Source organism: Panicum virgatum, chromosome 3K, assembly GCF_016808335.1.
Source record: "Panicum virgatum strain AP13 chromosome 3K, P.virgatum_v5, whole genome shotgun sequence".
NCBI classification, from domain to species: domain Eukaryota; kingdom Viridiplantae; phylum Streptophyta; class Magnoliopsida; order Poales; family Poaceae; genus Panicum; species Panicum virgatum.
Window position 1 is genome coordinate 61770296 of NC_053138.1, and position 11454 is coordinate 61781749.

General features: G+C 43.2%; 2 protein-coding genes across 3 annotated transcripts; both read right to left on the minus strand.

Annotated features, from left to right (window-relative positions):
• Positions 1 to 322: 322 nt before the first annotated feature.
• LOC120700116 (GDP-L-galactose phosphorylase 1-like) lies at positions 323 to 4736 on the minus strand. 2 transcript variants are annotated; one of them, XM_039984302.1, is made up of 8 exons: positions 4575 to 4736; positions 3341 to 3776; positions 2819 to 2931; positions 2680 to 2739; positions 1734 to 1958; positions 1445 to 1627; positions 761 to 1018; positions 323 to 666 (listed from the first exon to the last, which is right to left on the minus strand). In XM_039984302.1, the coding sequence occupies exons 2-8, from the start codon at positions 3411 to 3413 to the stop codon at positions 469 to 471; spliced, it is 1110 nt and encodes a 369-aa protein (XP_039840236.1). In that variant the 5' UTR covers positions 3414 to 3776; positions 4575 to 4736; the 3' UTR covers positions 323 to 468. The 2 variants fall into 2 exon arrangements, with proteins under 2 accessions (XP_039840236.1, XP_039840237.1); XM_039984303.1 differs by having other exon boundaries at positions 330 to 666; positions 4509 to 4693.
• A 1738-nt stretch (positions 4737 to 6474) lies between these two features.
• On the minus strand, positions 6475 to 10614 carry LOC120700117 (WPP domain-associated protein-like). Its single transcript, XM_039984304.1, has 5 exons — positions 10093 to 10614; positions 7948 to 9377; positions 7586 to 7712; positions 7187 to 7288; positions 6475 to 7096 (listed from the first exon to the last, which is right to left on the minus strand). Exons 1-5 carry the CDS (start codon positions 10108 to 10110, stop codon positions 7043 to 7045), a joined length of 1731 nt encoding a protein of 576 aa, XP_039840238.1. The 5' UTR covers positions 10111 to 10614; the 3' UTR covers positions 6475 to 7042.
• Positions 10615 to 11454: the final 840 nt, after the last annotated feature.

The window sequence follows — 11454 nt, forward strand, 5'->3', positions numbered from 1 at the left end:
TGAAGGGAGAAATACATGATATCCCTACTGTGTTTTGACTTTTGAACCATGTTTACAAATGTCTAGTTGAGCTTTGTTTCGCGAGACCAAACACACATGTTCAACACAAAGGAATTTTCAATGTGGACAGGAAAAACTCATCAGCGAAGAAGGTACACGTATTGCCTTATTCTGCTCTCTGGTTCAGGCAATGCGGCTGCATCTTGCAAGAGGAGCAGCAGGTCATGCAACACGTTACTATTTTTGATAAGATCACCGCGCATTTGCAAATGTCAAGCATCCGAAACAGTTTCCCAATGGATTCGCATCCGAAACAGCAAGCTTTTTTTAAGGAAAACATCAAACTTTATTGATCAATCCTGAGGTTCAGACATAGTTCCACAGTTATTATATAGACAAATTGCTAAACGCAACAAATGAAGCGGTTCGCAGACATTGTTTATCTCTGCAGTTACATTCTGCATGAGCTTACTTAACAAGATCATGGGCAATAGCACAACAAAGATGCTTCAGGTCTTCAAAGGCGCTGTCTTGGAGTGATACTGAGGCCAGTCTCTTCGAAATTTCAGTCTCAGAAGCATTATCGAATTCGAACTTGGTGTGGTAAATGAAGTAGCCACCACACTCCCAGGTAGACAGAGAGCAGCCAGTAACCAGATTTTTAACCTTTAACCAAAGATGAGATATTCAAATGTTTCCATTACTTGGTAGCTGAAATAAAATTTGCTTAGGAATGAAACAAACGTTTAATAAATTTCACCTGTGGAAACAAGAAAACCTTTGTGCCATTGTTGGAAATCAGCAGGCTGTATGCAGTAGTGTTGCCATGCAGAGAAAAACATACTTCACTGACAACATTGACAAGTGCTTTTAGGTTGTTGCTGGTGAACACAAGAGCTTTTAGTGGGTAGCCAACTGTTTCAGACACAATAATGTCTGATCTGTCATTTCCACCATATTCATATACCACGACAGCGGAGGCAGACTCCACTGGCAGAGGATTTGCAAAGTAGCAAGCCTGCAAGATTTGATAAAATAGGACATTTGATTCTCCTCGACCATATACTGCAACCAGCAAAACAGGTGTTTCTACCATATCAACCCAATCTTAATAAAGAATTTGTCTGCTAAAAAAATATTTATTATAATAGAATATTAAAAACCAATGCTTGAATATATGCCAACCTGCCTTATGAAACATGACACATGGCAGAATTAAAAAAAAAAGGTGCAACAAAGGGCAGATACAAATATTGAGGTAAGCTGTACTGATTCATTGTGGTACAAACTGCATAGCAATGATTTAATACTTAGTGATAAGTTTATACTGTCAACAGCTCAAAACATACCTCTATGAAAGCAGGAATGTATTTTGACTTGTGAAAGTCAACATGAAGATGAAATAAAGTGAAGGTTATATGCACTGGAAATAAGCAAATATTACCTGAAAAAACATGTGATCTGACACTACATGTGTTCTACTGTCAAAGAAAACCCTGAAGGCCGCATTATTTACTTCAGAGGCAATCTTTGTAGCCAGTCCAAACATCCTTTTGTCCCAATAGCAAGATAGTTGGTTGACTGCTGCTGGGACCAAGAAGATATGACCATATTCAACAGGATATGCCTTCAGGGAGAAAATGTCCATCAGAAGGGAACAAGCGCAATTTAGATGCCAACAAGCAAAGAGCAAGCGAGGATAGGTAGTTATTTTTAGCAACACTAAGACATACATTTGCAATCAGGAGTAATCCATCCTTCGGTGGTGATGCCGAAGGAGCAACCTCAGGTCTATCATTTTCTCCTTGTGCGACGCACAAAAGCAACCCCTCGTAACTCTTCATACTATTTGCCTTCAAGCATCTGAAGGACTCAAAAATCTTGTCGTATTCCTTCAGCGAAAATGAATTCCATTTATTGTTCAGCTGACCCACAAAATTAATTCCACCTTCGATGACCTGTATAATTGTCAATGCTATATATCACAAATATGTTTGGTAGTTAGCCAGCTTAAATTTCCAAAAGTGCAACTTTAAAGATGTGGAAAGTGGTAACCACTTGTTGGTTTATTCCTTTTATTTAAATTCTTACCACCCTATTTGCCTTCAGCCAACGCACCGTCGCACCCTTCCCATCCTATCCGCCCACAAAATCAACCACTGGCTGAATGCTGTAGCCAATTCTAGGTTTAGTTCGTGTATAGGATTAGCAAATAGGCCATTTTGTCAGAACATCTCAGGTGCCAGTATATATGCCTTATTGCTTATGGAATTAAGTGTAGAATTATAGAATAATCTCTATAAAATGCCACCAGCAGCAGCGATGGCAGTGCTGGACAAGCTGAGTAATTCTAAAGTGCAATGACATTAGAAGCAGAAGCAAGAGAAAGATTATTCCAACATATGGTGTGTGAAAGTCTGGTAATGATATTAGGTTGCTATCATGCTACTGTGATGATGATGTCGTCAGAACACTGCTACTCTGCAACAAACTGGTAATTCACATATGGGGTGGGATGGGTAGTGGGGTGAAAGGTATTAACTATCACTAAATGTTAAAAAAGCAGCCCAATGTTACACACTGCAAACTGATGTGAACAAACAATCACCATTTAAGGGTTCCCTAAAGTCTTAATGATGGAAGAAAATTAGGAAAGAACAAAACTTTTATTTGGATGACCTTAAGCTGGCAAGCTGTAACATCATAGTCCAAGTGGCCCTTCCAAGCAAAATTATCCCACTGGCACAAAGAAAAATCACGGATTACAAGTGGTGCAATGAAATTCGCAAAATTGTGCTAACTCTTGGATTTACAAAACCTGAGAAAGAAGGATTGTATCAAGCAAGCTTGGGCCCTGTTCAGGACATGCAGTGCTTTTAAGGTCATCATTTCCATGTTGTGCACCGAGATGATAAAGATGTGTCTTCACACCTGAGGATGCAAAGAAAAGTTTAGGGACTAACAGCACTACAAAAAGAAAACTAAATATCTGATGTTATTCTGAATATAAATACCAGTGACATAATAGCTGATTTGGTTCTGCGAAATTGTTTATGTGTTGTAAAACCAACCTTTTGAGAATCATGCGTGCACATATAATGAACTGAAACTGTGAATAACTAAACGATCCAACCCGTGAACATAGTTTTACTAGAGAAGAATAAGTTAGCCAGTTCATACAAGCTTACATTTTTTTTTTGGAATTCTAGTTTATTTCCAGTGCAATGACAAATGGAAGTGTGGTTTTATTACGGCAAAAGTTGAAATTTTCAACTAAAAGATTAAAATGGAAAATCAGTAATAAATGAGATAAACCCATTTGAAAGCAACTGTTGCTCACCTTCAGATTGATCCAGAGGAGAGTTCTTGCTCAGAAATGAATATTCACCTTCTACCTTGGTGGCCGACACCATAGTTATTATGCTTAATATATGTAACACTAACTGAATATCTACAATACTAGCAATCCTAATTCAGACTTCAGCAGCACCACCTCCGGCAAGGTAGGTCAAATCAGAAGGATGCCCCCCTGCAGATGGGAGGGCACCACGACCACCGTGAAAAGAAGGGGAGGCAAGTAGAAACTTAGGAAAGCACTGAGCACATTGTCGTCCCCTTCTTAGTGTAGTACGGGATCCTATCCTTGAAGCCGTGGTTGATGTTTTGAAGCCAGCCCTATTGGACCAGCTATCCACCTTTGTAAATCCAACTTGTTCTTCTTAAGGAGATTCCAAAACGTGTTTGGATCGTAATCGCAGCGTCTTTTGCCAGACAATCTGAACATGAGCAAAATTTCAGTCAAAAGATCCAAATTAGTAGAGGTCTCAAGTGAATACATAATGTGAGAGAGTTAGTATCTCCCGACTTTCCACGATTTTTTGATTTGCGGAGGACCAGCAATAATATATGTATAAACAAAGTTCACAACCAGAACAAGTCGGACAGTAGAGAGTAAACTAAGGACACATGTTTGACGCCAACAAGCACAGCAACATTCTCCTAGAATAAGTCTAAATCGTTTGAAAAACAGTTGATTGTGCATATGCTTTTATGTCACTGATAACATGGCACATGCACACCTTCTCACTCTTCCAAGCTGGTAACACGAACATTGCTCGCTCCATGCACAAACAAGCCGCCTAACATCAAAAGCTTTCAACCAAAACACATGCCGATAACACACAAGCACACACGCATGATCAGGATTTTACCTATAAAAATTCATGATCAGAATATCCGCACGAGTTACCAGTCAGATACTGTCGCTCCAAAACACCCGAAGGAGTGATTCCCCCCCCCCCCCCCATCCATCCCCCTTTCCACGCCCTCCATCACTAGAAATTCCATAAAACCAACACCCTGAATCGGACTGCTCCCGCCCATCCACCACCAACACGGCAGCAATCCCCTCCAACAGCCCTTCGATCCGACACTACCATCCCATCCATCACCAAGAAACAATGCATGCAGGCGGCGGAATCGAGAGGAAGAGAAATCACCAAACCCACCAATCGCACGAGTGTAGAGAGAGATTGCAAGATATCGAAGCAGATCGAAGAGGGAGATATCTGTACCGAGAGGCGAGGCGTCGGCTGGGAGCGTCCTGTCCAAGAGAGGAGGGGATGGTGGGGTGGGGAGAGACGTGTGGTCCGTGGTCCGTGGAGAGAGTTGGAGACGAACGCTGCCTGCGTGCTGCGGGAAAAAGTGGTGGTGCCAACGCGCCTGCGGCGAAGTGGAAGTGGTAGGACTCGGGGGTTTTACATTTTTACCATTCGCGAATGGTACTCATCAGATTATCACTCTTAAAATGACACCTACAACTATACCAGCGGAGAGAAGTTTGAGTTTCATTTTTACCACATTTGCTGATGTGGCACGCCACGCCAGCCGCACGTGCTGGCACCCGGTCAGCAGGCTCAAGTGAAATGTCCTTCCTGCCCTTGATCTGCCCCTCTCTCCGACAGCTGGGTCCCGCAGCTCATCTCACTTCCATGTGGGCCCCGCACGACAGCTCTGTCCCCTACCTCCAGCACCAAAGCCACTGCTCTGTCCTCCCCTCGCCCTGCTCCGCGGCGTCGCCGCCACCGCGACCCACCCACGCCGCCTCCACCACCGCAGCTCATCTCACTTCCATGTGGGCCCCGCACGACAGCTCTGTCCCCTACCTCCGGCCAGGCAGAGGCGCTCACGGTGGTGGAGGCGGCGTGGGTGGGTCGCGGTGGCGGCGACGCCGCGGAGCAGGGCGAGGGGAGGACAGAGCAGTGGCTTTGGTGCTGGAGGTAGGGGACAGAGCTGTCGTGCGGGGCCCACATGGAAGTGAGATGAGCTGCGGGACCCAGCTGTCGGAGAGAGGGGCAGATCAAGGGCAGGAAGGACATTTCACTTGAGCCTGCTGACCGGGTGCCAGCGCGTGCGGCTGGCGTGGCGTGCCACATCAGCAAATGTGGTAAAAATGAAACTCAAACTTCTCTCCGCTGGTATAGTTGTAGGTGTCATTCTAAAAGTGATAATCTGATGAGTGACATTCATTATAATGGTAAAAATGTAAAACCCCCGTAGGACTCCCGTCGCGGAGGCTACCCGCCCGGGTTCGATTCCTGGGATCGCCCGGGTGTGACACCGGGTTTATCCCAGAAAGGCAGAGAGGGTATTGGGGTGCGTGTGCATGTGTAAGCCCCGGCAGACGCGTCCTTGGACTTTCCGGCAGCCCATCTGCATTGAGCGCGAGGTCAGCATGGGTGCCCAACTGAGTTCTTAAATGATTCCCTAATGCTTCTGGGTGCTTTCAAAAAAAAATGGTGGTGAATTGGCACTTGGCTTCTCCGAAAACCGGTCAGATCCACCGGGTTGAACCGTTGACTTGACTCGTTTCTGTTCAACTAAACCGGTCATGCAAAATTTTTAAGACTTGAGTTTCAGAGTCGTATTGTTAAGATCACATGTTTGGATCCATGGACTACCTTTAAGATCATTTGTGTTTCACAAAGTATTGTTCTTCTAGAATTAACCAGTATACTATTTTTTATTCACTATGTTCTAGTGGCAACAAGCAGCAGTGTTTTTCTTTTACACCAAATCAACATCAGCCACCATCTAGCATTTTTCTCTCATAGCAAATCAGCACCAGCCACCAGACGAACATAGCGATGTCTAATGAATGGAAGGATCATTTTTTTTAATCTTCCTGAAGTCAAACCACGTGCCAGTTCATTTCTCTTACTTTAAAAAATATTATAATGCTAGTACTAGTTACAATATATTTATTTCTTTGCATTTATGCAAAAAGAGGGTCATGCATGAATTTATGCTCGCTGAGGAGTGAAGCAAATAAGAAATATGGTACTATTGGAATCTGCAATTTTTTGGTCGATGATTCGTTAAACTCTGTTACTACCTAAAATGAAAGGCAGCGCTCCTGCCACTTTGCTTCAGAAAAAGTGTTATGGTCTTCTTCCACCAAACAAAGAATCTTCATATATTTTGAACTGCAACAAACTGCAACTGTTACAAGTAAATTTTCACTACCCAATACAAGTATACAGCATAGGACCATAAAAGCTACACTCATTGAATAAACTATCACCCAGATGCAACCTAACTAAAACTGGTATTGCTACAAATACATAAATTACTACAACCCATACAAGTATCAAAATCTAGAGTGGCTGAATAAATCATCGCTCACTTGCATCCTAAAACTGCAATGACACGAATCGACCTTTTGAATTTACAATCTGAACCCAACTTTAACTGCACACTAACACAAATGAAGCTAACAAAGATGAAGCCGGTTACTCTAGCAATTGAACGGTCATGGCTACCTTTTCTTTTAACTGGAGTCATGGCTATGTTTTCTTATAACTGGAGGGTAGCTACTTGAACTGCACAAATACTCTAAGTTAGACACCTTTGCTGTAAGCCAATACAATATGTTCTCCCACAGCACACTGTATCAGAGATTCATATCTGTTCTTGGGATTTTGCGCAAAGTGTTTGTATGGACACGAAATCTTGTGAAGATTTTCCCTAGAGTGGTGCGGTGCTAAATACTTTCTCCTTTCAACACCTTCTGCACAAGCATCAAAATCTCTGTAACCTGGAAGCATAGTAGAAAAAGGTTACATCTTGTGAAATTTTAATTGCAATAGATACATATTGCTTTATATGTATGGGGTATCTTTCTTACCCCAGGGTAATGCTTCAAAACTGGAGAATAATGGTCAAGTGCTATATAGATTTTTCCCAGGACACTTAGAAGGGTGTCAACCTCATCGCCAAGTACATCAACCTGAATTACAATAGGAAAAGAAATCAGATACCTCTCTTATTACATGGAAAAAAAATAACATTACTAAGAGTATGCGCAGTATAGAGCCACAGGTGTTTTTCCTTTATGACAGCGGATAAGCAACCATGCACAGTCGTCACTTTTTAATGTTTAACACCAATAAAAGCAATATCGTTGCTTTCGAATTTTATTCATCATGAATGTAAAGTCTCTTTACACAACTTTTTGTGTACTGTGGTAAATGTAACTTGGCAGCTTAAAAAAAAGAATGGAAGAAACTTTTGAAACAAGACTAACCTCGGCTTCTGCTTTCCGAAGATTTGAACATTTAATCTCGATTATTTGCTTATACCAGAATTCCTTTTTCCTTAATGCAGCAACTTGCTGCACCAGTGGGTTAAACTGACCAATTATACTAGTCAACCTGCACAGTATTTTTAAAACATAAAATGAACGCTTGAATGATATGAACTGAAATATAGAAAAATAAAAGCACAGGAAACTACTCTGCAGTAACATGCAGATGCTTAAAATATATTAAGTGATTAGTTAATATGCTGTTGTCAAGAGAGTCAACGAGCCTAGCTGAGCAAGTGTGGTCCTAGATAAAAATAAGCAACAATAGAGAAAAGTGAAAGAATATTAGTTAACTTACATACCTGGTTTCATTTCTTTTCATAGTTTCTGCTAATCTGCTTTCAAAATCACTATATGCTTTTGACAACTTCTCCATACTGGCAAGATCAGATTCCCCTGTCTGTCCCCTATAATTGCCAATGCTTTGTGCTGGTGTTTTCTTCATTTCCTGGATGGTGGCCTCAAGTGAGGCATTATGTTCTTTGGCTTCCTCCAAAGCAATAGACATAGAAGTTAAGTTTTCAGTCAGCTCAAGTACTTCTTGCTTGCATACTTGGATTTGCTGCATAGCCTCATACAAACATCTTTTCATTGAGTTATATTCGCTCTTTGTCTCTAATATCAGCAGTTGTTGCTCACAGACTTTCTCCTTAAACATCAAAAGCTCATCATTAACCAAGTTGACTTGGTCATGATGCTGTATTATTGACCCTGCAATTGATACCAGTTGATTATTTTCATACTTGAGCTTTTGTCTATCTTCATATATAATGCTTAGCTGGTCTTCTTTTTCATTAAGCAACTCTTTGAGGAAAGATCCCTCCTGATTCATATCATAAATCTGATTCTCGTAATCATCAAAAACTTCCCTGAATATTGATGAGTCCAACAAATTGTTCAAGTGTCTCTCAATCCTTAAATCTTCAAGTTCAGCCCTAACCTTCTCAAAGTTATTCAAGAGTTTTGCCTCTGACAGTGAGTGCTGAGCTACTTGGCTCTTTGCATTGGGTACTTGCGAACAGAGGTACATAACCTCCTTTCTTTTATCAGCCAGCAAACCTCGGAGACAATTATTTTCATGAAGTAACATACCAATCCTGTCCTTCAATCTGCACAGCATCTCATTCTCCTTACAGTCAAAACAAGAGTTCTCTTTTCTCATGGTTATCTCACCCAGCTTGGAAATGGTCTGGAGCAACTTCGATTTGATGAACTCAAGCTCTCTCTCTTTCTTAAGAGGCAACGAAGCTTTAGCTTTCGCATATTCCCTTTTCACCCTGAACAGCTCTTCCGTCTTCTGATGCAGCTCGGATTCATGCTGTCTTCGCAGTTTTAGCCATTCCGACTTGAGAAAATTTGTGATTTCTTCGCTTTGCATGTGCTTCAGGAGGGAAAAATCTGGGATGTTAAGCATAACATCACTTGTATCAGTAGCTTTCTCTGTTACAGGAGGCTCATTATCATCTTTCATCTTCACAACGATTCGGTCTTCTAGACTACTGTGGGATTGGTGAGGATTTATACCAGATTCCGAACTTACTACAGCATTCAAAATACAGCGAAGCTCATCTTGCAGCACCGTAATCTCAGAAACCCTCTCTTCCCAGTTCCTGTTCAGAGTGCTGATACAGTTCTGATGCTCCCATAACTTCATTTCAAATTCCCGTTGCAAACTGCAAACGTAGTTCTGGATCATGATGTTAGAGATCTGCTTTTGCAGTTCATACTCCAACTGGAAAAAAAAATCGACCACCTGAGTTAGTCTAATTAGTGTAAGATGATTTCTCAAACAAGCAAAGACATAGCAGAAGGTAATGCAGAATCCAGTGAATTCATCCTTCAAAATTCCAAGAAAACCACGTATAACTGTTAGGAACAACGATGCTCCTATGAGAATGAAGAGCAGCAGCAGACCTAATACACGAGAATACATGAGAAGATTGCAAAATTGTTGTGTGTAAACTGTGTGAACTAGCAATTGAAAGAAGAGGTTCTTCTACCAAAAAGCAGACACTGCCATGCCAAGTCCCAATCGATGTAGACCAAATTTACCCCAAACCCACGTCCCACAGATGTTTGCCGCGACAAGAAGCAAGAGTCACACACAAAAAATTACAAGAAGCAAGAAGTCACAAACAAAAATTTATCTCCCTTAAGCAATTGCGACTTCGCATCCAATAAGACAGTAAAAATACATCCACTTTACTGAGAAAACCGTGCGATTATCACGGCCAAGCCAGGTCATGGAATTAACACAAGAACTAAACGAATGAATTGGAGTACTGGAGCATTCCTACAAATTCCTCTCCGTTCCTACCGCACCAAACCCAGCACCAAGCCATAACCAGACAACGAGAAACAAAACAAATTCCAACAATTGCTGCGCCGCGGCTACATAGCCCTGGAGGCATGGGGAAGCATTAGAACGGAAGAAAAGATGGACTCACGGGGTCGGCCGCCTCCATCTCGCCGGACGGAGGCGCGGATTACGCTTCCGCGCCCAGGCCAGGCGAGGCCCTCTGCTCCTCCTTCAACCGCCACGAACACCCGCGCGGCGAACCACACGGCGACAGACAGAGACTCCTCCGCTCCCGCCCTCGCCGCTGTCGCTCCGGTTCCAAAGTGGTGAGGGGCGCGGGAAAGCGAGAGCAGGCGCGGCGCGGCGAGATTCAAGCGAAAGGCGAGGCCTTTTCCCTGGAAAGGCGCCTCCTTTTCGCTGCGCCTTGTCTCCCTCCGCCTCCGCTGCTGCTGCTTAATTGGGCAATCATCGAAGCCAAAAACACCTGCAAGCGCCGTGCTTAGTTGGAATTGGAATCGGCGCCAAGCAACTGCTCCTTCGTGCGTGCGTGGAGAGACGAGCGGGCGGAGCCGAGGAGGAGGGGTGGTTGCTGCTTTGGCGTGTGGGGCGTGGGCTCACACGGGAGGGGAGCGGACAGGTTGGAACTTGGAAGCCGGCGACGCTGACAGGGAGGCGCGGCGTCTCCTCCTTTGGGCTTTGGGGTTGGGACGGCGGCTAGCTGGTTGGAAGTTGGAACGGTTTGTCCGGGGTGCCACGGCGTCGTTGCTGTCGCTGGCTTTACTCCGGCGGTCAGCCGCCGGCCACGGAACCCCGCTTGGCCGCTTCCTCAGTCCTCACCCCGTCACGGCGTCACCCGCTCCACTGACTCGGAGATCGTGCCAACGGGACAAGAAAAGTATTTTTCCCCACGTTTCTCAACCTGTTTTTTATACTATTTCTAAAATGGAATGCGGGAAAAGTAAAGAAGAAAACAATTACTAATACGACCGTACTAGTTAGTCTTACTGTACATGCACTAGGATTTGGAGGTTAATTCTTGGACTTTGTACTCTGCAGACGAGAAAAAAAATTCAGAGACCATCTTTGAGATTCAGCATGTAATTGACTGCTATACTAATCGTCATGTAAGGTTGTAAATAATGCCCGAGCTGATCACTGCACTGCACCTATTGTGATTGATTCACGTGTTACAGGCAGCTAAGCTAAGCGCAACTTTTATTACAAGATCAAAGGAACAAACGAAAACTATGTCGAGACCGAATTGGAAAAGGACGAGGGCAAAATCCAGTCCTTTTATTATGGTAGTGGAGTATATACTACTCAATAAATAACAACAGACATGATCTTTGAGTGCGTTTAATCAAAAAAGAATGATGTAGTGTAAACGGTCGAGCTAAGTGGAGACGTGTGGATCCATGTGAACCTTTTTAAAAATGATCAGGTTCTAAAATGTATAAATTGGAACCGCGCCCGAGTATTGACGAAGCTGGACCAGTGACTGCTCCTATTT